Below are 26,041 nucleotides of genomic sequence, written 5' to 3' on the forward strand. Positions count from 1 at the left end.
TCTCTTTACTGCTGAAGCCAGTCTTTGTAAAAAAAAATCTGTGAAACATTCTTTTGGGCCTTGCATAACCTTTGTAAATGACTCAGTTTGTTTTTCTGGTTCCTCACCTCTGTCCCATGCATTCAAGGCTGCCGTTTGACATAAAATTAGGGTTTGGACATCATATAAACATTGTGTTTGTAATGAAGCATATTGGTCTTCTACAATAAGCTGATCCTGGCAAACTCATATTCCTTTATTCCTCCATTGTTTTTCTATGTTTTTATCTTCATCATTGAACCAAGTTAGCCACTGTAATCTCTGGCTGGGTTCCAGAACAGCTTGTGCCAGCTCCCACCAGTCCTGTGGTACAATCCTATTATATTGAAAGACCCCCGAAGGTAGTCTTCCCTCTGGAGAGACCCTCGCCCAGAGATCACACCGAGACCATAAGTCAGATACAAACAGCAAGAGGCTTTATTCAGGAACACGGGTACCCGGGGCGACACAGTCACTCAAGAGGCTCAAGAGACTGGCGCGCCGATGGGCTGGAGTGGAGGGTTTTTATAGGGTCGGGCAGCAGAAGGGCGGGTACAGAAGCGTGAAGCATGGTTTACAGGGTTCTGATTGGACGATTCATATGAGGCCAGGTTCAAACTCAGGACAGTTCGTGGTTTTTCCCCGAGCTCAACACGCCTGCTGACTTGGCTCTTATCTAGTGTACAAGTTGTTTTTCTGACCTTTTAATTCCTGTTCTGGGGCCAGGTGGCCGACCGCAGATACCCTGTTTGTTCCTGTGCCCATGTCCTCTAACTGAACTTTCCCCGTACTTTTCAGGCCTTGCTCAAAATGGCGTTAGGCTAAGCAGGCATGCTGGGGTCTTTCATTCCCCCATTTTCTTATCTCAGTGAATGGAATCCTCCATTCATGGGGAAGAATAGGGATGTGGCTCCATTTCCACCTGGTTGAGTCGTTGGTATTGTTGGGTCAATACCAAGGTCTGAACAGTAGAAACGCGTTCCCTGATAAATTGGACAAGTCTGTTTAGGATACAGGGCCCGAGCGTCAGAAGGAGCAATAAAATCAGAAGGGGTCCTATAAGGGTGGAGATGAGGGTGGTGAGCCAGGGGGACCTTCCGAACCATCCTTCAAACCATCCCTGCTGTTCTTCAAAGAGTTTTTGTCTTTGTTCTAATCTCTTTCTTAATTTAGCCATGCTATCTCTCACCACCCCAGTATGATCCGCATAGAAGCAACATTCTTCTTTAAGGGCGGCACATAACCCCCCCTCCTGCAGGAAGAGGAGGTCTAATCCCCTCCGGTTCTGCAGAACTACTCCAGACAGGGAGGTGAGTGACTTTTCCAAGGCACTCACGGATTCCTCCAGTGCCTGGATATCGGTATGCATGGCAACCTGGAGTTGTCTGAACTGGTTGGTTTCCATGAGGGCAGTGGTACCTGTGCCTATTCTGGCGGCGACTCCTCCCATAGTTAATCCACCTAGTATCAGGGCCAGGGTTAGCGAGACTGGCTCTCTTTTTATACGGGGGACCCCTGTTTCATATCGGGCATAGATATCTTCAGGTGCATGGTAGACTATCTTGGGGTACAGTTCTATGAGCACACAATAATCGGCCGTGTTGGCTAGTATTGAGGGGGAGAGGCATGGTGTAAGTCCAGTGCTACAGGCCCAGTAAGTTCCGTTGGGAGCCACGAGATAGTGGGGTCCTGGAACAAGTGCCTGGGTGCGATTACACAGGTGTTGGTGGGTGTAGGGTACTGTCCCCAGACATAGTCCTTGTCCTGACACCTCGGAGATTATGAGCTTATGCTGAGGTGTCGAGGCACATCCTGACGGGGGTGAAGAAGAATTGGTGAAGCTTCCGACTACGGCCACCCCCTCATAATAGGGAGGTGTGGAGACTAGGCATAACCAGCACTCCTGAGTCCGATTTGGGTTGGTAACATTGAGGCCTGAGTAAGCGCCCTCTATAAGATTCAATAGCCGGTCTCCCGTACCGGGCCTGGGTGGCTGGAGGGTGACTGGGGTTACAGTAGCATTCGGAGCCGTGCTTGGGCGAATGGCCGAATTGGGTCGGGGGGTAGCCCTCGGGGGTGCCGGAGCGGGTAAAGAGGGGCGCTTTTGGTCAGAGAGAACCTGGTTGGGACCTATAGAGGCGGAGGGCTCCGTGATTTTAAGCTTAATCGTAAACACGACTCCCTGGTCCCGTCCCGTCATGTAAAGTCTAAGTCCCCATGTTTTACCTTTGATCCAGTCTTGTGTTATCTCCCTTCCCTTCTGAGTAAAAGATATATTCAGGGGGTTGCAGGTGAAATTTACACAGGGCCCCCCCTTCCAGTAAGTGTTATCTCTTCCTGACGTGACAGTTCCCCAACAACGTCCTTGGGTAAGGGGACGCCATGAGTGGATTTCTCCTTGGGTAGTCCTTTTTACCCTAATGAGGTCCCAAGTGGATGAAGGCTTCCAATAGGTATTACCAGTTGTTTCACATCCCCATGCTTTACAGAAGTAACTTTCATAACCCCCACATTGTCTAATCATCTTTCTGTCCCTACCATCCCGGGGGCAGACGTAGAAGGATAGTTGTGACAGGGCTGCCCTGGTTTCAGGGTGACCACATCCGTATCTCCCGTCACTACATTTGCAAGTTCCCTCACCATCCTGACAGACGTCTGGTGCTCTGGGGTTCATGGGGTCAGTGGTAGGGATGTCCCAGTCCTCTGACCCTGCTGCTAGTTGGCAGAGATCTGGATGCAAGTTAGGCCACCATGTAAAGGGGGTGTGAAGGGCGGTCGTTTGCCAGACCGTCTCCCCAGTTTGTGAGATGACCTGCCAAGTGAGCCTCTTAACTAGGTGCGGGCTCTCTGCCGCCCTAGTCCCCTGGGGGTAGGCAGAGTTTAAGAGGAGGGGGAGGAAGAGGAGCCGCGGGCCAACCTTATTTTTAGGGGGTTTCGTGTGCGGCGCACTGTCCATGTTGACTTTCTGGATCCTGCTGGGTCGGGTTCCCTGGCAGCCTTCACATGAGAGGCGTGGATCCATGCAGCAATCCCGTCGACCTTGAGTGCAGTGGGGGTGGTCAGCAAGACAGTGTAGGGCCCCTTCCACCGTGGTTCCAGATTCTTGGTCTGGTGTCGTCGGACCCAAACGGAGTCCCCGATCTGGAAGGGGTGGGGCACCACTGGCTTGTCTAGCTGCTCCTGATAAGCCTTGGCCAGGGGCTTCCCGATCTCCCTCTGCACCAGTTGGAGGGCTTGAAGATGTGCCTCTAAAGTAGGGGTGGTAGCAAAAGATGAAATATCAGGATGGAGAAAGTTTACAACAGGAGGTGGGGCCCCGTACATGATCTCAAAAGGGGTTAGGCCGTGTGGGCCAGGAGTATTTCGGGCTCGGTAGAGAGCCAAGGGAAGTAGGAGCACCCAATCTCTAGTGCCAGTTGCAAGCGTTAATTTGGTTAAAGTCTCCTTGATTGTTCTATTAGCTCGTTCTCCCTGTCCTGAGCTCTGGGGGCGGTATGCACAATGGAGTTTCCAATCAACCCCCAATAGTTTGGCCACCTTCTGACTTACCTGAGAGACGAAGGCAGGCCCGTTATCCGTCCCCAATATCTGAGGCATCCCATACCTGGGGAAGATTTCTTCCAACAGTTTCTTTGGTACCACGTTAGCCGTCTCATTCTTGGTTGGAAATGCCTCGATCCATCCGGAAAAAGTGTCCACGAAGACCAGGAGGTACCTGTACCCGTAGAGTCCGGGTTTTACTTCTGTAAAGTCTATTTCCCAATGAACACCAGGACGATGGCCTCTTTGGCGGGCCCCCTTGTTTAGATGAACCTTTCCTGCGTTGACTTGAGCACAGGCTGGGCAGGTAGAAGTTACCTGCTGGAGTACCTGATCCTGGTTCAGCAGCACTGCCCAGGTGTTTTCTCTGTCCAATAGGGTCTTCATCTTGTTTTTGCTCAAATGGGTCAATGCATGGAGGAATCTCAGCATATATCGCGTATGGGAGGTTGGCATGACCATCCGGTCCCCTAGTATATATGCTTGTCTTCCTTGTTCCCAGTCCGCCCCCATTTTCTTTGCCAGCTCATGGTCTTCTGGGCTATAGGGCACGGGGTCTCTCTCAGGCTGTGGTTCTTGTATGGCCATCAACTGGCTGCTCCCTGCTGGCTGGGAAGCCACTGTTCGGGCAGTCAGATCCGCCAGCCGATTCCCTCTGGCTACCACAGAGTCATCCTTTTGATGCCCTGGGCAGTGGACAATACTGAGTTGGAGCGGGAGGAACAGGGCCTTTAGGAGGTCTAGGATCTCTTTTTTTGTTTTTGATTTCCTTACCCGAGGACGTCAGCAGGCCTCTCCGTCTGTAGATTTCCCCGTGGACATGCGCAGTGGCGAAGGCATATCTGCTGTCAGTATAAACTGTGAGCTTCTTACCTTCTTCCATCCGGAGAGCTTGGGTGAGCGCAATCAGTTCTGCGCGCTGGGCCGATGTCCCGGGCGGGAGTGACGATGCCCATACCACTTCCGATTCGGTGGTTATCGCTGCCCTGGCTCTGCGTTCCCCCTCCTCCACGAAACTGCTCCCATCTGTGTACCAGACAGCGTCTGGATCCTTAATCGGCTGATCTGTCAGATCAGGGTGGGTGCCATGTGCTTCGGCTAGAATCTGGAGGCAGTCATGCTCCTCGGAGGGGCTAGGCAGTGGCAGCAAGGTAGCAGGGTTAAGGGAAACTGTCGGCCCAAAATTTACCCGGTCTGAGTCCAGTAGTAAGGCCTGATAGTAAGTCATTCTGGCGTTAGAAAGCCATCTGTCCGGTGGTTGTCAGACCAAGGCGTCCACTGCATGGGAGGCCAGCAGAGTCAACGGCTGTCCCAGAGTCAGCTTCCCGGCATCCTTGAGTAATACGGCAATGGCTGCCACCATGCGAAGGCATGGTGGCCATCCTGTAGCCACCGGGTCCAATTTCTTGGACAAGTACGCTACAGGTCTCCTCCAAGGTCCCAGTCTCTGCACCAGTACCCCTTTGGCAAAACCTGAGTTCTCATCCACAAACAGCTCAAAGGGCTTGGTTAGATCTGGCAGACCCAGAGCCGGGGCCTCGAGTAAGGCCTTCTTGATCTGTTGGAACACTTTCTGATGCTTCTCCTCCCATTGGAACATGGCCCCTGGTTTAGTGAGGGGGTATAATGGGGCTGCCAGTTCGGCAAAGCCAGGAATCCAAAGGCGGCAGTACCCAGCCGTACCCAGGAACTCTCGAACTTGGCGGGGGTTCCGAGGAGGGGGGATGGAGATTATCGTCTCCTTCCTTGCTCCTGTTAACCATCTTTGCCCCCCGCTCAGGGTGTAGCCCAGGTAGGTAACCTTGTCTCGGCATACTTGAGCCTTTTTGGCTGAGGCTCTATAGCCCTTCTGCCCAAGTCTGGCCAGTAAGGCTCGAGTGCCCTCCAGGCACTCGGTTCGACTCCTGGCCGCCAGGAGTAGATCATCCACGTACTGGAGCAGAGTCAGGGTTCGGTGTTCGACCCGGAATCCGGCCAGATCTGCATGTAGGGCCTCATCAAAGAGGGTTGGGCTATTTTTGAAGCCCTGAGGGAGCCGGGTCCAGGTTAATTGTCCCAAGAGCCCTCTTTCTGGGTCCCTCCATTCAAAAGTGAATAGCATTTGACTTTGAGGGTGCAGTCTTAAACAAAAGAAGGCATCCTTCAGGTCTAGCACAGTGTACCAGACGTGGGTCGGTGGGAGGGTGCTCAGAAGGTTATAGGGGTTAGGCACCATGGGGTGTATGTCCTCCACCCGCTTATTGACCTCTCTTAAGTCCTGGACCGGCCTGTAGTCCCCTGTCCCCGGTTTCTTAACAGGCAAGAGAGGGGTGTTCCAAGGTGACTGGCAGGGCTTTAACACCCCTTGGTTCAGGAGCCTCCGAATATGGGGCTTGATCCCCTCATGAGCTTCCCGTGACATTGGGTATTGTCTAATTGAAACAGGAGTCTCGGAGGCCTTTAGTGAGATCATCAGCGGCGGCTGATCGCGTGCCAGCCCCAAGCCCCCAGTCTCTGCCCAGGCCTGAGGAAACTCTCTCAGCCAGTTCTGTAGCTCCTCAGGTGATTTCTCCGGGGGTTCTGCCTCAAACAAACGGTATTCTTCCTCTAAACTGAGGGCAAGGATTTGTAGGGGGTCTCCTTTAGGACCCATGACCCTCGATCCCTTCTCATCAAAATAGATTTGTGCCTTCAATTTGGTTAATAGGTCCCGTCCTAACAGCGGATGGGGGCATTCAGGTATATGCAGGAAGGAGTGAGTTACTTGCCCTGATGCCAGTTGGACCTTTCTCTCGGCAGTCCAGTAATACCTCTTGTTTCCAGTTGCCCCCTGCACCAGTGCAGAATGCCGGCTAAGAGGCACTCCGGCATGGGTTAGGACTGAATGTTCGGCACCAGTATCAACCAGGAAGGTCACGGGCTGCCCCCCGATCTTGAGGGTTATCCTAGGCTCAGGGGGGGCTCCTGGCCTCGACTCCCCTAGTCCTCTAGACTAAGGAGGTCCACGGTTTTGGGCTTGGGTCGGCGGGGTCCTTGTAGCTTCTTGGGGCACTCTCGGGCCCAGTGTCCCTTCTCCTTGCAGTAAGCACATTGATCTTTATCAAGGGGTGGCCTCCTTCGCTCTCCCGACCTATCTCCCTCTCTCCGCTGTCCCTGAGACACAACGGCGGCCAAGACCTTTTTCATTTCCCTATGCTGTTTCTTGTCCCTTTCTTCTTGTTTCTGCCATCTCCTTTCCTCACGCTCCTCAGGAGTTTCTCTCTTATTGAACACTTTCTCTGCTTCCTTCAATAAGTCTGGCAAACCTAGCGCCTGTAAACCTTCCAACCGCTGCAATTTGGTTCTGATATCTGAGCTAGACTGATAGATAAATGACAGGATGACACCTGGTGCTTGCCCTGGGTCTTCTGGATCATACAGAGTGTACATCCTATAAGCCTCCTTCAGCCTCTCTAAAAATGCAGCGGGTGATTCTTCCTTTCCCTGTATCACATTCCTTACCTGAGCCAAATTGGTAGGCCTTCTGGCGGCCACTCGGAGACCCGCTAAGAGCAACTGGCGATAGAGACGTAGATGCTCCCTACCTTCAGGTGTATTGAAGTCCCAGTCTGGGCGGGTCAAGGGAAAAGCTGCATCGATGATATTTGGGAGTTGGGTTGGCCTCCTGTCATCGCCCGGAACCTGCTTCCGGGCCTCCAGGAAAACTCTCTGCTTTTCCTCTACGGTTAAGAGGGTCTGCAGGAGCTGCTGACAGTCGTCCCAAGTCGGCCTGTGAGTCACTAGGATGGACTCAATTAGGCCGGTCAAGGCAACAGGATCTCTGGAGAAAGGGGAATTATGTTGTTTCCAATTATAAAGGTCTGAGGCAGAAAAGGGCCAATATTGTAACTGATGGTTGGGTCCTTCCCGAAGCGGGAAGGCTTTGGATTCAGTGGGGGGGCCGGCTCCGCGGCCCCTGAGGCGGCCCGCGATGGGGGATTGGACTGTTTCTTCTTCTTCCTCTGAGTCCTCAGCGAGCGGGGTCATCACGGGGGGCGCGGCCGCCGGGGAGGTCGCAGCCGGCGTCGCGGCTAGAGTCACAGTGGGAGCAGCCGCCAGGGCCGCGGCCGGCACCGCAGCAGGGGCCGCCGCGGCCGCAGGTGACGCTGGGGGGGTCGGCTGGTAGGGTGGCAGTTCACGTGTCAGAAGGTCTATGAGAGGAGAATTAGGATCAGGGGGAAGGACAGGGGGCTTGGAAGGCTCCCTGCGGGGAAGGACTGGGTAGAGAGAAGAAAGGGGGTTAGGAGGCGCCGAAGGCTGGGGAGTGAGAGGTTGTGGGAAGAAGGGCTTGACCCAGGGGAATGGGTTTTCAACCAGGGATCTCCAAATGGCGATGTAGGGAACCTGGTCTGGATGCCCATGGGGGCTGGGGGCAAACACCTTCCCCTCAACCTGTGAAATGAGAGAGAGATTAAATGACCCTTCCCGTGGCCATCCTACATCCATCATGTCCCATTCGGCCTCACAGAGGGTCATCCATTTATTTTTCTTGATGACTACACCTCCATCGCTCCCCCGGCCTTTGACGTCCGACCAATGGTCAGTAGTTAGGCTCAAGGGGGTAACGACAGTCTGTCCCATATTAGTTCCTGGATGGAGAAGGATTAGACAAAGAACACAAAACAACCCGACAACACAAATAAGAGACAGTTGCGCTGCGCGGCTCCGGTGTAAAACCGAAAGCAAAAACTCAGATGGATTTACGGAGTACTTGAGATCTCCGTCTCCTACCAACACCACGTATCCTTCGGATACGGGGGTGGCCCCGAAAAACCGTGCCCCAGAGGGGACTTCAGACCGTGCCCCAGAGGGGACTTCCCGTGCCCCAGAGGGGACTTCAGAGACCCGTGGAACGTCTTCCAGGGTCGCAGTGGCGAAGTCCGAGCCCGTCGGCTCCTTCAGTTCCACTGACACAGACAGATTCAGGTGCGCAAACAGACAACATTCAACATTCAGACAAACCAACAACACTCAGACAGGACAGAGACGACATACACCAAGGCCGGCCGGCTTACCTCCTGACAGTGGGTCGGTGGTCCCGAGGCGGGGGGTCTCCGATCCCGGACGAGCCCCCAAATGAAAGACCCCCGAAGGTAGTCTTCCCTCTGGAGAGACCCTCGCCCAGAGATCTCACCGAGACCATAAGTCAGATGCAAACAGCAAGAGGCTTTATTCAGGAACACGGGTACCCGGGGCAACACAGTCACTCAAGAGGCTCAAGAGACTGGCGCGCCCACGGGCTGGAGTGGAGGGTTTTTATAGTTGTTCCATTGGCAGACTGCCTAAAATTTCAAAAGAAAATCCAATTTTCTTCCAATGTACACATAAAACCATTTTTTTTAATGTGGAAAAAAAATTCTCTTTTAAATAATTTCCTTTAAAATATCTGATATGTTGTGACTTACCAAATCTGCATAGAATAGTAGAAATCCTAGGAAATTTCCAAACAGCCACCTAGTGTCCGAGGTGTGGGGAGAGAGAGAGAGAGAGAGAGAGAGAGAGAGAGAGAGAGAGAGAGAGAGAGCGCGAGCGAGCGAGCAGGAAAGCATAGCTGGCTTAAGCTTAAATCTAGCCACGTGTTCCCTATTGAGCCTAGTCAAGGCTTGGCTCTGGCTTCCTTAAGCTCCGACCACGTCTGTTGACTTTACAGGCGGGGCCCTGTTCGGTAGGGCAGGTCTGAGTTGTTTGTATCACCCGCTCGGTTAGTCTGTCCTCAGGCCAAGCAGACCTGGGCCCTGGCTAGGGAGCCGGCCCCTGTGGGAAACTAGACCTGCTGCCAAGCCAAGCGGTTTTTACTGGATTCTTCTCACGTTGGGCACCAGATGTAGATGTAAACAACCGTCTTATTAAATAAGAAACACAGAACCAATGTAAAAGAGAAATCCAAGAGGTCAGTGCTCAGAGCTAAAGTCTTATCCTGCCTCTTGCGGTGCTCCTACCTCTCCGAAAGAGACCTACTTCCTGTGTGTGTGTGTGTGTGTGTCTGCCTTCTCATTGGTTTTAAACCCAAACACGTGACTGCCTCGTCACTGCCTGTAAGTACCGCCCTCCAGGTCTTAAAGGGTATGTCTCTAATGCTGGGTGTATCCCTGAACACACAGATATCTATCTAACTCTGTCTACCAAGCGTTGGGATTAAAGGCGTGTGCCACCACTGCCATGCTCTTGCTATGGCTCTAATAGCTCTGACCCCCGGGCAACTTTATTCATTAACATGTAATTAAAATCACATTTCAGTACAAATAGAATACCACCATAGTGGTACTATATCAAAATGTTTTTTTCCTTCTTCTGGCCAATCTTTCCACTCTTTTCCCGTGCTCCAAGAAAAGAGCACTGGGAACCTGGGGGTGGGGGTGGGGGTGGGGTTAGAAGAATGATAGTTTCCTAAGTAGCGATGGAATTGAGTTCATATACTTCAAGCCCCCTGGACCTGAGCATTTAGTGCAGGGCCTTGAGAGCTGGCTTTTCCTTTGATGAGATTGCATTATCCATACTGAGGGTCTCACTTACGCTGGAAGAGCACTTGGCCTTGGCTGAAGTACTATAGGCCCCACATTAGGAGCGCCAGGTGTGAGGTCCTCCCCCTCCAGGAACTTGGATCCCCTGTGAAGGGAGACCTGGAACCATGCTCCCCAGCCTCCCTTTTTTTTCAGGAGACAATCAGATGCAACAGAGAGCCAAGTCAGGCATGGATTCATTTATTTAAAAACAAGCTCTTGCCGGGCATGGTGGCGCATGCCTTTAATCCCAGCACTCGGGAGGCAGAGCCAGGCGGATCTCTGTGAGTTCGAGGCCAGCCTGGGCTACCAAGTGAGCTCCAGGAAAGGCGCAAAGCTACACAGAGAAACCCTGTCTCGAAAAAACCAAAAAAAAAAAAAAGCTCTTTTTTACAGCATAAAGAAAACAAGATTGGGATTAAAGGCGTGTGCCACCACTGCCAGGCAACATCATTTTCTTGACCTGAAGCTCCAGTCATATCTTTTTGTATACAATTTGTTTTTAAAGTTTCCACACTTTCCCTGGGGGCCAGCTTTACTGGCATCTGGCTCCATAGGCCTTCTCACAACAATCATCTGGATGGAGGGGGATAGAAAAGAAACAGTCCTTAACATCAATCACCACCAGGGTATATTCTGAGAGCATTACTTGGACCCAGGGCAGACCTTTCAAGGGGGTGCCTACTAGCTCTATCCTCTCCTTTACTTTCCACAGGTCTTGTAACATGCACCAGGCTCCTGAATTTTTTTTATAACAAAGACCGGTTTTTCCAGGGACTCGGGGCAAGAATGCACAAGTCCAAGATCTGATTGTTCCTTAACCAGACAATGATGGCATCTAATTTAGGTTTAGCAAGTGGTTACTGCTCTACCCATAGTTAGTGTCCCAGCCTCCACCTAATAGAGGTACCTGACAGGAGGCAGTGACCTCTAGGATTGGGGGTAAACCCAAGTGGAATTTTGGGATCATTTTTAGTGGGTGAAGAAGTCCTCTCCTTTTATCTCCTCTGCTCCGCATCCCCTTCCTTGGGCCTCTTCCTCCATAATATAGAAAGCTTGGTGGTTGGTGGTGATTACTGCATCCATTTGGGACAACATATCCTGACCCAGTAAGTTGCCAATAAGAGTCTCAGCCACCAGGGGGAGTATCTTGTCCTGTTCCCCCTTCGAGCTGGTCCATTTGAGGAGAGCAACCATTTCAAGAGATTGAGCATTACCTACACCCAATACTCCATGTCCCAGAGTCCTCCCTCCAGAGCACGGACCTGTATCCACCAGGAAGTAGAACCTTCTCCCAACTATTGTGGGGACCTGGCCCACGGGGAACTTAGGTCACCTGTGAAGAGGTGGCCTGGAACCAAGGAAAGGCAAGTGTGCACCACTAGCCCATTTCTCACCCTCCTTCTTACCGGGAGACAATCAGGCGCAGCAGGAAGTCAAGTCAAGCAAGAACTCACTTATTGATAGACAGTAAGCCTCTTTTATACCAGAAAACCTCAGAACCCTAGGAGGGGGTGAAAGAACAAAACAATCATTTAAAAGGGCTCCCTACTTACAAGTTGTTTATGTCCTGACACTATCTCTTGTTTTTTAGTATCTTATCTTAGCATAAATAACTTGAGCTAACTTTCTTTCTCACCATTTGTATCCACTCTCTGCCTAAACACCTTAAAGCTTAAGCTTTGTTTATCTGAATTTCTCTCGGCACCCCCTTTGCAGCCCATGTATGCCCCACACAGAAGCATATCCCGATTCCAAGACCTCTTAGGATTGCCATAGCAAGTGATCGTGACCATTTTAGAAACTAGCCTTTACTCTGGGCTGCTGTGGGATGTCCTGTGGGAGCCCGTTCTCAGGTTCCTCGTGGCTTTACCCAACAAGTCCACATACAGGATGATTAGAACTGTGGGCCTGAGTGCAGGTGTCTGAAATGGTCTGCACTTGGCTGTGCTGTGGGATGGTGTGTATGTTAAGTTGCTCTGATTGGTCAATAAATAAAACACTGATTGGCCATGGCTAGGCAGCAAGTATAGGCAGGACTAACAGGACAAAAAACAGGAAGGCAGAAGGAGTCACTGCCAGCTGCTGCCAGGACAAGAGACATTAAAAGATACCGGTAAGCCACGAGCCGTGTGGAGGGTATAGATTTGTAGAAATGGATTAATTTAAGCTATAAGAATAGATAGCAAGAAGCCTGCCACGGCCATGCAGTTTGTAAACAATATAAGTCTCTGTGTTTACTTGGTTGGGTCTGAGCCGCTGTGGGACTGGCGGGTGACAAAGATTTGTCCAGACTGTAGGTAAGGCAGGAAAACTCTAGCTATAAATGGTGCCCATTGTGTGGGCAAGAGTTTCTACCTAAAACTTGACAAAAGATTCTAAAGAGCTAAAAACAGCTTCCTAAGTAGCTCTCAAGTGGGCAGCAGCTTGCTGGTTTGAGTATCCTGGGTGCATTCCTAGCGTGTGTGCTCGACCTGCAGTATGGCGGAAATGGGCCTCTGCAAGTGGCACATTAAGCTGCGTGGAGGATTTAGCCTTTGCTAGTACAAAACAAAAAAGGTTTCTGGGCTACTCACTGCTTCGATAACAGCATAGACACACGATAGCTCCCAGAGCTGGCGGTAAACATACCACACCATGTTGGAAAGCTGAGGTGGGCAGAGCCAGCAGCCACAGTGCTGTTTCAATCTTAAAAATGCTGCACTTTAAAGCAATAGATTCACAGTAAGACAGATTCAGATGGAACAAGACTTTAAATGCTTTACAATGTGTGTAAAATGTACATAAGCTTGGAAGAGAGAGAGAAAGTAATATATATAGTTATATAAAGAAATAGTTTTTAAAAAATAGTCTTTAAAGAGAAAGTAAAAGTAATATAAAAATAATCCATGTAAAGATGGATATCACACAGAGAGTCTCGATTATATTGCCTTTGGCATTATATATATATATATATATATATATATATATATATATATATATATATTATTTTACAATACCATTCAGTTCTACATATCAGTCATGGGTTCCCCTATTCTCCCCCTCCCACCCCTCCCCTTACCCCCAGCCCACCCTCCATTCCCACTTCCTCCAGGAGAAGTCCTCCCCCGAGGACTGCGATCAACCTGGTAGACTCAGTCCAGGGAGGTCCAGTCCCTTCCTCCCAGACTGAGCCAAGTGTCCCTGCATAAGTTCCAGGTTTCAAACAGCCAACTCATGCAATGAGCACAGGACTCGGTCCCACTGGACGTTTTGTGTTACGACTTTTTTGTCTTTAGTGTTTTCTTTGACTGACGAATCTATATTCTCTATCGTGTCTTCAGTGTCAGAGATTCTCTGTTCCATCTCTTGCAATCGGTTGGTTATGCTTGTTTCTGTAGTTTCTGTTCGTTTTGTCAGGATTTCTATTTCCAGCATTCCCTCAGCATGTGTTTTCTTTATTGTCTCAAATTCATTTTTCAGATCTTGGAATGTTTCTTTCATCTGTTTAATTGCTTTTTCTTGGCTTAATTTGATTTCTTCCCATTTTTTGTTTATTTTTTCTTCCATTTCTTTAAGGGAGTTTTTTATTTCCTCTTTAATGGAGTTTTTCATTTCCTCTTCAAGGGAAGTTTTTATTTCCTCTTTAAGGGAGTTTTTTATTTCCTCTTTAAGAAAAGTTTTTATTTCCTCTTTAAGGTAGTTTTTCATTTCCTCTTTAAGGAAAGTTTTTATTTCCTCATTGAGGGAATGTTTTATTTCTTCTTTAAGGGCCTCTATCATCTTCTTACAGTCATTTTTAGGGTTGATTTCTTCTGTTTCTTCTGTCATGGTATGTTTAGGTCTTGCAAGTGTAGAATCACTAGGTTCTGATGTTGCCATATAGGTCTTTATGTTGTTGCCTGTATTTTTGCACTGGCGTCTACTCATCTCTTCCTCTGTGCGGTGCAGGTGGTATCTGTATCTGAGAGTGCCTCTCTTGTTCTAATTTTTGTCTTGGTTTAGTAGGGGTTCTTGGTTAAATTGTTCCTATTGGGCTATTTCTTCAGGGACAGCTGATTTCAATCGGTGAAGTATATACTTATGATTCTGGTGATCTGGTTTGGTGGCTGGGTAGCGCCTTCTTCTGTGTTCCCAGTTCACGTTTTGTTCATTCGTCAACTCCTCAGCTGATCTTGTTTCTTCAGACTTCAAACTCTAGGGGTCTGAATCCTCTCCTGATGGATTTCAGCTGAGCAGGGTAGTCTCCCCAACACCTCTAAGTTGTTGGGTTTCACAGGATCAGCAGCTGGGCCCTGGGTTGTCCTCAGACGGAGTGTTCAGATTCGTTCTTGTTCCGTCCCACGGATAGTTTCTTCCCCAGGTGTTGGGGTTAGAGGCGTCCCTGTTCCAAGCTGCGTCTGCTTGTCTCCCTTCCTTAGGCCTGTCTACCTCTGTGGTCCTCCGCCGGCCCTTTATGTCCCTGTCATCTGCTGCTGGGTCTGTCTGCCTCTGGGTGTCGCCACCGGGCCTGTATGTCTCTGCCGGCTGCCGCTGGGCCTGTATGTCCCTGTCGGCCACCGCTGCCGGGCCCGTCTACCTCTGCGGGCCACCGCTGGGCCCGTTTACCTCCGTGGGCCGCCGCCACAGGCCTACCTGCGTCTGCTTGTCTCCTCCATCGGGCCTGTCTACCTCTGTGGGCCGCCGCTGGGCCTGAATGTCTCTGCCGGCTACCGCTGGGACTGAATGTCCCTGTCAGCTGCCGCCGCCGGGCCCGTCTACCTCAGCGGGCCGCCGCTGGGCCTGAATGTCTCTGCCGGCTAACGCTGGGACTGAATGCCCCTGTCGGGTGCCGCCGCCGCCAGGCCCGTCTACCTCAGCCGGCCGCTGCTGGGCCCGTCTACCTCTGCAGGTCGCCGCTGCAGGCCTACCTGCGTCTGCTTGTCTTCTCCGCCGGGCCCGTCTACCTCTGTGGGCTGCCGCTGGGCCTGAATGTCTCTGCCGGCTGCCGCCGGGACTGAATGTCCCTGTCGGCTGCCGCCGCCAGGCCCATCTACCTCAGCGGGCCGCCGCTGGGCCCGTCTCACCTTTGGCATTTTTAACTGCAGAAAGACATTTGATTGTAAAGACTGCTCAGTTAAGTTAATGTGTATATTTTAAAGGTATTTCAATTTTGAAATTTATGTCTAAGGATGTGTTGTTTTGGGAAGGAGACTCTGCTTTTTTTCCCACAGAAAGCCAGAGGCGATGGATTTGTTCCAGATTAAGATACATCAGGTTTGACCAGCCAAGACCCCCTGAAAGGTCTCTGATGACACCATGGCCCAGATGATCCAACATCCAGAATTGTTTGAAGGCAACTGGCTCAGACAATACAGTCTCATGGACTATTCCATAATCCTAAAATTTTCTTTGTATCCCCATAAGATACTGCGCCCCCCTCCAGCAGGAAGTAGTAAGGGAAGCTACGCCCAAATTCCCAAATTATATGTAATTTTAATTTGTTAAGGTTGAAACCTTTTTTGAAAACAAAAACGGGGGGAGTGCTGTGGAATGTTCTGTATGTCCTGTGGGAGCCTGTTCTCGGGTTCCTCGTGGCTTTAACCAACAGGTCCATATAGAGGATAATTAGGACTATGGACTGAGTGCAGGTGTCTGAAATGGTCTGCATTTGGCTGTGCTGTGGGATGGTATGTATGTCAAGTTGCTCTGATTGGTCAATAAATAAAACACTGATTGGCCATGGCTAGGCAGCAAGTATAGGCAGGACTAACAGGACAAAAAAAAAGAACAGGAAGGAAGAAGGAGTCACTGCCAGGTGCCGCCAGGACAAGCAGCATGAAAAGATGCCCGTAAGCCATGAGCCACATGGCAGGGTATAGATTTGTAGAAATGGATTAATTTAAGCTATAAGAACAGATAGCAAGAAGCCTGCCACAACCATACAGTTTGTAAGCAATGTAAGTCTCTGTGTTTACTTGGTTGGGTCTGAGCAGCTGTTGGACTGGCGGGTGACAAAGATTTGTCCTGACTGTGGGCAAGGCACTTAAACTCTAGGTACCCTGGGCCACCCATCCCACCATCCAATATCCAAAATGCTGGAATAATTCTAGTATCATTAATGGCTAGTATGGCATGAGAAAGCTGCATAGTAATATTTACAAATGTTGTATTTGGATTCTGGTACGTCGTCCTCTCCAGAGCCTCACTAGAACTCTTCTGGGATATCCTGTGGCCATCCCAAGTCTTGGACATCCTGTAGGTAATTGATCTACAGGACCAGTTCTTTCACAAGCTCTGGCAGCTTGTAGATGGGATAGATGGTGGGGTGAACCAACCAAAGGCCCAGCTTTGGGCCTGGGTGATAGCTGATCTGGTCAGTCCATGCCATCAGGGACAGTTCACCCTTGCCTGTGGAGAGGGTTGGGGCTCTCTCTCCTGTGTGCAGGGGCCAGCTCTTGCTACACAAACAGACTCGGGCCCATACCAGCACCAGATCGGGTCCCTTCCAAGTGCCTGTAGAAAGATCCTTCCATCAAAACAGAGGATGGTTTGCAACACGAACCCTCCAGTTTCTGTCTCCAGCAGATGTTCCAGCAGAATCCACCGTTAAAAATTTTTAAATATCTAAAACTAGAAAGAGTAGAATGTGGAGAGGAAAGATGAGTCCATAGACTCCCCCTTTTTACTTTATCAAAGTACATTTTTAAGGTACGATGGCAGCACTCTACTGTATCCTGTCCTTGAGGATTATAGGGAATACCAGTCTTACTAACAGTAGAAAAATGTTGACAGAATTTTAAATCCCCACCCACCCACTGCTGTAGGCAGGACTGTTACCAGTATTTATGAAGTTTGGCACTCCCATATAAGCAAAAGCATGAAGACAATGATTCTTCACATCCTTAACCTTCTCACCTGAATGGGCAGAGTCAAAAATGAGAGAAGAATATGTACTGATAGATACATGGACAAAGGTCACAAAGATCCAAGAAAATCTCAGGCCACCAGGTTTCAGGGACAGTCTCACTCGTGGTTCTGTTGAAGATCTTTCCATTGTCAGCACTGATCACTGCCCAGGTCACCTGCTGAGGTTTATGTGGGTCCCTCTGAGATTCAGCCAGAGCCAGGAAGAGCAGAACGACCACCAGCTGGAGTACTGCCATCTGGCTTCAGGATAGCACACAATTGCAGCTCATGCCGTCAGGTCCACTCTCACTGGGAGCGTTTAGCTTCTGCAGTTTGTGCTGCTGAATCTCACGTACTAGTGTGTACAAAGCATCCTCCACAATCTGTTGGGTCTTGGCTGATGTTTCAGTGTTGGGATGCCATAGCTGCGGGCAAGGTCCTGGGCTTATGGAGACTGAACAGTACAAGCAGCCTGGTCAGAATTGTTCCCCACCAGCACCATTGCCACATCGTCTGAGTCATTCACCCACTTGGTCTGCTCCTGGTACTGATGGATGTCTTCAAAGGACTGGGTGTTGTTGATGGCAGACACACAGAGGAAACCCTCCCGTGTGCCCATGTTCTGGTCCCACATGGCACTATACTCCGCTTGACCTGCTTTGGCTAAGATGTCCAGTGGACATGTCTCCCCATCAATGACCACCTGTTTCCAATAGGAGTCCTCTATGGTGGAGTCCCTGTGGGTTGTAGGGAATTCCTGTAGTATGATCTATGTGCGATTGTTCAAACAATTCTGTTTTGGTTTTACTGACTAAGCAAGGCCCATTGTCTTTCTTAGCAGGGGTCCTAACAGGGTGGACAGAATTGTTGCCAGAATTTGGGCTATTAGCCATTCCCTGGGGTATTACAGTCCATTCAAATCTCTGGTCAGGTTGGCAGAAATGGAGGGAGGGGATAGAGAAGGCAAAGTTGGTACAATCTGTGGGCTCCTGCCCCACTGGGAACTTAGGTCTCTTGAGAAGGGAGACCTGAACCGTGGAGAGGAGAGTAAGTGTGTGCTGCTGTGCCCCGGCCTTCCTTTTTCTCAGTAGACAATCAGATGCGGCAGGAGCCATGTCAGACAAGGACTCTGCCAAGCCTGCAAGGCAATTGAGCCCAAAATCTGGCAGGGGAATTTGGGATGAACGCAGCACACACCAGTTAAGTTGCGAGCATCAGGACCCTTTTATTTTTTCTTCCCCATCTTAATATACCTGTTCACAAGGAGGAGCAAACAGAATTGTTTAACAAGCACCCAAGGTCAACAAAAGGTCAGCATGTCCCAGAAACCAGGTCCTCAGACACCAGTATCTTTCTGGAAGTGCTATTGAGGTGAGTCACCGAAATTCGGTCCATGCCTGTATCCGTCCAGTAGAGGTTCTGGGTGACCCAATCCACAGCAATACCATTAGGATCATTGATCTCAGTGCTCACAAGTGTTTGTGCGCCTGACCCATCCAGATACGCCCTGCGGGTAGCCCGCACTTCATCATCTGTCTAGTACCAGCAGGTCATAGTCGATGGCAATGGCATGCTGGATGTTGCCCACCTGCAGCACTATGTCTGTGCGGTCAGGTGTCTCCAGAGAGATCCTCCTCAGGTCCGTCCTCCGGGCCAGCAGCAGTACTTCCTCAGCCCTGCCTTACACGTCTTGCCATTGTCTTGCAACTGCACACCAGTAGGGCAGGCGCATGAGTAGAAAGGCTCCCTCGGGGACAGCAGGCACAGGTGGGAGCAGCCACCATTGTCCTCCTCACATCGAGTGTGGCAGGGAGGCTGCCGCTCCTGGATCAGCACCTGAATGTCCATGGGTGAGTAGAGGGCACTGAGGATCACATTTTTCTTATCCTCTGTCCACTTACGGCAGGTATGGATAGAGCGTGTCTGTCAGTCTGTCCATAGAGTGTGTCCCCAGAGAGTGTCAGGGCAAAGGGGTGAGGCTGCCCTCTGCCACGTTCTGCCGGAAGGAGCCGTCCGGGTTGGCACTGTGGATGAAGATGAGCTTGGTGTCAGCCCAGTACAGTTTTTCTTCCTCGAGGTGGATGGTCAGCCCAGTGGGCCAGTAAATATCAGAGTCCACACTAATCTTCCGGGTACTGCCATCCATCCCCGTCCGCTCAATTCGGGGTGCTTCCCCCACTCAGTCCAGTACATGTAACCATGTGCAGGATCCAGGGCAATGGCCCTTGGCTCTTCTAGGTCCTGCCAGAAGAGAGCCTTAAGGGACATTCCATTGAGATTGGCCACCTTGTCCAGTACAGCTTCTTGCCAACCCAGTCATGAGGCAAGAGATGACGACGCTCTGTGTAGCAGCTCCAGTCTGGTTTAGGTAGGTCTGTTTGATGGCCTCCTCGCTCACATCTGTCCAGTACACAGCACCCTTGGAGAACTGGAAGTCGACAGTGGCTGCATCCTCTAGACCGCTGGCTACAATATTGGACTCCAGCTTCACTCCATCTACATCCACAAGGCGCACACCCCGACGGTTGGCAAACAGCGGGAGCGGTGAGGCCGCGGTGGGGGCCAGGCTGCAGCACAGCGCCAGTGGCTGCAGCAGGGCCTTACTCTGCACTGTCTCTATGTTGTCCAGCGGCCGGGAGCACCATGCACTCATTTGGGCTCCATGGCCTGTGGGGTGGATCCTCAGGGCTCCAGGTGTCTCCTGCACACACTTCTCCCAGTTCAGGGCTCAGTGAGTGCTCACCTTTAAGCTGGGAGGGAGCTACACACTTGGAAGGAGTCTTTGATGAAGGAGAAGTACACACAGGCGCAGCCTGTCCAATGACATCTGTCCTCCTGCTCGGTTGCAGACCCCAGGAAGACCTGGAGGAAGATGTAAGCAAAGGAAAGCTACCATTGCAAATGTTGAGCGGTTCCCAGGAACTGTGGTCCAAGTTTTTGGTTGAGGTAGAGAAGGTCAGTGTCCTCATGGATGTTCTCATGCAGCCGTGTGCGGAAAGATGCTGGCCCAAGTGAAAGCTGGGGACTTCTTCAGGAGAATAGAGCAGCGGTATGTCATCTGGCTGTTCCACATAAAGCCTTTCTTAGTATGCATCCACTGAGAAGTAGAGGTCCAGTGGGGCTTCCCTCAAAAACAGCAGCAGCAAAGAAAGTTTTTGCCCCAGCCCCGGTGCACTGGACAGTGCTTTCACCATTGGTTGTGCGTGCATGCGAGGGCTGCAGAGGAAGAGCAGGTTGGTCTCTTGAGGTGGGGTGTGGCCACACCAAACGCCATCTCTGTATAGTCACCATTGTCTCCAGGCTCCCAGGATATTGGGGAGCCAGGAGTGGGGCCCTGGGAAGTGGTAGCGGATACTGGAAGCAGGTGGTAGAATTTTCCTGGGGTGTTGTCAGAGGCTGCTGCAGGGAAAATAGCGAGGCAGAAGGATGTGGGGGCAGTGGTGTTGTGGGAACAAGATCTCTGGGCTGTAGCAGGAGCCAGAGAGCAGGACGTCCATCAGCTGGAGTACCGCCATCTGATGTCACAGTAGCACACACTTGCAGATCATGTAGCCAGGACCACTCTTACCAGGAGAGTTTAGCTCCTGTAGTTTGTGTTGCCGAATCTCACGTACAAGTGTGTAGAAGGCATCCTTCACACCCTGCCTGCCGGGTCCTGGCTGATGTTTCAATGTAGGGGATGCCATAACTGCGGGCAAGGTCCTGGGCCTGCCAAGACCCAACAGTATGAGTGGCCAGGTCACACTTGTTCCCCACCAGCACCATTGGCACATCATCCGAGTTTTTTATCCATTTGATGTGCTCCCTGTACTGATGGATGTTGTTAAAGGAATTGGTGCTGTTGATGGCAAACACAGAGGAAACCCTCCCTCCCCCGTGTGGATGCATTGGTCCCTCACGGCACCACATTCCTCCCGACCCGCTGTGTCTAGGATGTCCAGCAGACATGCCTCCCCATCAATGACCACCTGTTTCCGATGGAAGTCCTCTATGGTGGTGTCACATTCATCCACAAAATGATTCTGGATCAGCTGGATGGTCAGGGCACTCTTTCCCACACCTCCAGCATCCACCACCGCAAGCCTGTATTCTGTCATCATGTTTTGTAGGGACTGTCACTCCAGAGCTCCTGCCCCACAAGGGGCATGAAGGAGTGGCTGGGGAGCAGAAGGTCCTGATTGGGTCCCGATGCGAGTGTCCTTGTAGCCCTGAGGCCAGAGTGTGATGGCCTCAGGGTGCAGAATAACTGAATATGGGTGCTAACTGCTATTGATCAGATGATATTTGGCTCTGGGTTAACTCCCTGTGTTTGTAAAAGGGGGTGCCTTTAGGAAGGGTTGACAAACCTATGTTATTTTTTCCTTGTTAGTCAACCTGACCTTGGGCATCTTTTTGTTGTGGAGGGGTGGGAAGAAGTTTTAGATTTCTGGCTGGGAGCCAGATTGTGGTTGGTTCTCCAAAGAGGAAAATGCAACCATACCCCCTCCCCATAGTAAGCAAGGGATCTGGTCCCCCCCCCACTGAAGTGTTAGAGGATCCCTCCATTGTACTTGAATCTGAAGGTTGGGGTTTGATTGACCCAATGTTTTTGAAATTTGGTTTCATTTGCTCCTTTGGATAGATTCAAAATATTAGTAGTGAATAAGGCCTGATGTAATTGAATATGGGGGTTACTATTCCTTTTTGTTTTAAAAAGCTGTTCTTTAAGGCATTGGTGGTTTCTTTCAATGATTGCCTGCCCTTGTGGATTGTGGGGGATTCCTGTGTTGTGTTTCATATGCCTTTGCTCAAAGAACTCTGTCATGGCCCTGCTGGTGAAGCAAGGTCCACTATCTGTTTTAATTTGTGATCGCAGGCCCAGAGTAGCAAAACATTGAAGGAAATGGGAATGTGCATGTTTTGTCCTTTCTCCTGTGTGGGCTGTGGCCCAGCAGGTTCCTGAAAAGGTGTCTATTGATACAAAAATGTACTTAAGTTTGCCAAAGGGTGAGAAATGAGTAGATTGAAAGGCCCCTGAACGTTTTGAAGGGCCGTGATAACTGCCAACATTTCTTTATATTGTGGTGATCCCTGGTAGGGTCGGAACTCACTCCAGCTATGGGGAATTCTGTAGGTCTTTCATCTAGCTTACCCCCGGCTGCTAGTCCTGCCTGTCGCACCTGGTCTCGGTATGGCACTGGGACCATGGCCTGCTGGACCCCAGTAGAGTACCCGTCAGCAGTTCTTGCCAACATGCCATAAGTAATCAGGATCGCGGGCTGAGCAGCTCGATTGGCCTCTGCTCGAACTCTACATTCCTCCTTATAGTGGCCACACCATTTTATATATTGGGTGCATGAGAAGACAGTCTTAGCCAGGTCCAGCCAATCCTTGGGATCACAAGGATTATACGTAATATCTTGCAGTAGGGTCTGAGACCAAGGGGCATTCAGCCCATCCTCTGCCACTGCCTTGTGGAGTTCCTTAATGTCTTTAGCCTCCTATGGGTACCATTCTTGTGGCCTATTAGGGCTGGGGGCCAGATTAACGGGAAATGCCTGGAGGGTCTGTTCTTTGGGCACTGTGCCACCGGCTCCCCGATCCCTGGCTGATGGCCAGTCAGTCATGGGTACCCCAGTCATATAGGTCCCTTCTAGAGGGTAGTATATGGCAAGGAACATTCCCCTGTTTCAAGGATGTAAGGCGGGGGCCCTGCTCCTTCAGGGCATATGGATCATAAGGTGCAGGGCGGAGTGACTTTAAACTTGGTCTCTTCACCCTCCTGTGGTCCTCTTTGTCTTCTCTGGCTTCCCCTGGCTCTTGGGGATTTTTTTTTGAAAAATAGCATTAACCATACTGAGGGTTTCACTTACCCTGGAAGATGGTTTGGCCTCGGCCAAAGTACTTCAAGCCCCATGTTTAGGGCGCCAGCTGTGGGGACCTGCCCCACCGGGAACTTAGGTCACCTGTGAAGAGGTGGCCTGGAACCGAGGAAAGGCAAGTGTGCACCACTCGCCCGTTTCCCAGCCTCCCTCTTACCTGGAGACAATCAGATGCAATGGGGTCTCAAGTCAAGCAAGAACTTGTTTATTGATAGGCAGTAAGCTTCTTTTATACCAGAAAACCTCCAAACCCTAGGAGGGGGTGAAGGAACAAACCAATCATTTTAAAGGGCTCCCTATTTACAAGTTATGTCCTGACACTATCTCTCGTTTTTTACTATATTATCTTAGCATAAATAACTTGAGCTAACTTTCTTTCTCACCTTTTGTATCCACTCTCTGCATAAACACCTTAAAGCTTAAGCTCTATTTATCTGAATTTCTCTGGGCACCCTCTTTGCAGCCCATGTATGCCCCACACACTGGGACCAAAGGAATGGTTCAGTTGGCATGGGCCATTCTGGGTGGCCACACCTGCCTCCCCAGAGGGAATTCCTCCTTTGGCTAATGGGGCTGGAGCTTGCCCCTTATTTAGTTTAAAGGTTTCCCATCTATGTTGAATTTTGACCTGCAGTGTTATTTCCAATGATACCCTTTTTGCACCTAGGAAAGATAGTGGTAGGTGGCTTTATTTACCCTGGCCAACCTAAAGCCTTTTGTTGGCTGGCAGGAGGCTGTTGCAGAGGACACACTCATTTAAAATACCCCTCCTGTCCACATCTGAAGCAGGCCTCCTGGGTTACAGGCTTTGCTGTTCCCTGACACTGGGTTGCCAGGGCCTGTGAGAAATCCTCAGTCAGGGCAGCCGTCTTGGATTGCAATGCTAAGGCCAGTGTTTGCGTCTGGCGATGTTGGTCGCCAAGATCCTGGGTGGCCTCTTTCATGCCTGTGCAGGAAGCAGTGTTCTGAATTCATTCCAGCCCAGCCAGAATCTCTGTAAATTGGTCCCGGAGGGGTCCAGTCGGTAGTTGGTGATTAATGCTCTGTTGAACCCAGTCTATAAACTCTGCTAGGGTCTCATTGTGCTTCTGCCTGACTCTGGCTGTGGGGGATTCTGTAGGTTCCTCATCTAGCTCACCCAGGGCCGCTAGCCCCAACTGTCGCACCTGGTCTTAGTATGGTGTCGGGACTGCGGCCTGCTGGACCCCCGTAGGGTACCCATTAGCAGTTCCCACCAACATCCCGTAAGTAATCAGGATTGTGTACTAAGCAGTTCTGTTGGCTTCTGTTCAGACTCGACATTCCTCCTTATAGTGGGTGCACCATTTGATGTGTTGGGTGCTTGAAAGGACAGCATTAGCCAGGTCCAGCCAATCCTTGGGGACACAGGGATTATATCCAATATCCTGTAGTAGGGTCTGGGACCAAGGGGCATTTGGACCATCCTCTGCCACTGCCTCGTGGAGTTCCTTAAGGTCTTTGGCCTCCCATGGGTACCATTCTTGTGGCCTATTAGGGCTGTGGGCAAGATTAACGGGAAATGACTGGGGGACTGCTCTTGGGGCTCTGTGCCTTGCCTCCCTTGGGGCCCTATCTGGGTAATATAGGCCTCTGCATAAGTTGGTTCGTTGGCTCTCAGATTCCTGGCTGATGACCAGTCATAGGTACCCCAGTCACGTAGGTCCCTTCTAAGGGGTAGTGTATGGCAAGCATTCCCCTATTTCTAGGATGTAAGGTGGCAGACCCTGCTCCTTCGGGGAGCATGGCTCACAAGTCGTGGAGCGGGTGACTTTAACTTGTTCTCTTTACCCTCCTGGTCTTCTGCCTTCTTTGGCCTCCCCTGGCTCTTGGGAATTTTTGGAGAGATTTCATTTTTTTTTTTTTTTGACTTTTTGAGACAGGGTTTCTCTGTGTAGCTTTGTGCCTTTCCTGGGACTCACTTGGTAGTCCAGGCTGGCCTCGAACTCACAGAGATCCGCCTGACTCTGCTTCCCGAGTGCTGGGATTAAAGGCATGCGCCACCACCGCCCAGCCTGAGAGATTTCATTACCCATACTTAGGGTTTCATTCTCCCTGAAAGAACCAAACATACTTTTCGAGCCCCACATTGGCCGCCAGCTGTGGGGTCTCACCCCACCAGGAACTTAGATCGCCTCTGAGGAGGTGGTCTGGATCCAAGGAAACATAAGTGTGCTGCTCTCCTGTTTCCCAGCCTTCCTCTTATCTGGAGACAATCAGTTGCAGCGGATAGTCATGTCAAGCAGGAACTCGTTTATTAGGCAGTAAGCATCTTTTAAAGCTGAAAACTGCAGAACACGGTGTTAGGGGTGGGGTGGGGCGGTGGTTTTAAAGGTCACCCTATACTCATTTTTTTCTATGAGTTGTTTATGTACTGACATCATAGTCATTCCTTGGTCTGATTTTTGTATCCAGTCTAATCTCAGTGTAAACAACTTAGGCTCCTTTTTTGTGGCCCACGTACCCCTCATGGGGCCACAAATCTAAGACCAAAATCCTCCTCCTTACCCTTCTTCCTGTCCTCTCCTCCTCCCACTGCTTCCCCATATCTCCCAATGTCTCAACCTACACACTCTGGCCTAACACCCCAAATCTTCTCTGTTTTCTTCTTATAGTTGCTCTCACCAGACTCCTGCCTTCCCACCCATTTCATTTCTTAGCACCAGATGTTAGAACAAAAATTACAAAAGCTGAGGAATATCCCCAAATTCATCTACAGGAATTGGTGAAAATGGCTTTTAAAGTTTTTAGTGCTCGAGAATGACAGCTGAGTCAACCTGTTAGACAAGGCTGCAACAGAATATGCTCTAAGCCCAAGCCTTAGCAGCTGCTCTGAGGCCCGCACAGCCCCCACAAGGGGTACAAGGGAAGTCGGCCACAAGGCTCCATCCCACTGGAGCTCAGTCCAAGTCAACTCTGCCAGACATTGCTTCAAATGTGGCAAGCAGGGCCACTGGTCACAGTATTGCCCTGACCCCTAGCTGCCCAGGAGGCTGTGCCCGATCTGCCAACAGACTGGGCACTGGAAATCGGAATGCACTTGTGCAGGCTCGTCCTCTATGCCATGCCATGGAGGTTGAGACTCACCAACACTCAACTGAGAACTCCTAAGTCTGGCAGAGAACTGACGCAGCCTAGACTGCTGACTCCCATTGCCCTCTCGGAGCCTAGGGTGACACTGCAGGTAGCAAGTTAAGTCCAATGCCTGTCTTTTGGACA

At 50.6% G+C, this 26,041-nt stretch overlaps 1 protein-coding gene and 1 pseudogene across 1 annotated transcript; both read right to left on the reverse strand.

The window, feature by feature from the left end:
* Positions 1-2,898: 2,898 nt before the first annotated feature.
* On the reverse strand, positions 2,899-17,200 carry LOC119089253. The gene is given in 6 exon segments (XM_037211921.1): positions 2,899-3,345; positions 3,568-4,314; positions 4,316-6,495; positions 6,498-7,968; positions 8,017-8,165; positions 17,065-17,200. Coding segments are annotated over 6 exon segments (5,130 nt in total).
* A 2,988-nt stretch (positions 17,201-20,188) lies between these two features.
* Positions 20,189-21,048, reverse strand: LOC114700603 (annotated as a pseudogene).
* Between the last annotated feature and the right edge of the window lie 4,993 nt (positions 21,049-26,041).

This window comes from Peromyscus leucopus, chromosome 18 (assembly GCF_004664715.2).
Source record: "Peromyscus leucopus breed LL Stock chromosome 18, UCI_PerLeu_2.1, whole genome shotgun sequence".
NCBI classification, from domain to species: domain Eukaryota; kingdom Metazoa; phylum Chordata; class Mammalia; order Rodentia; family Cricetidae; genus Peromyscus; species Peromyscus leucopus.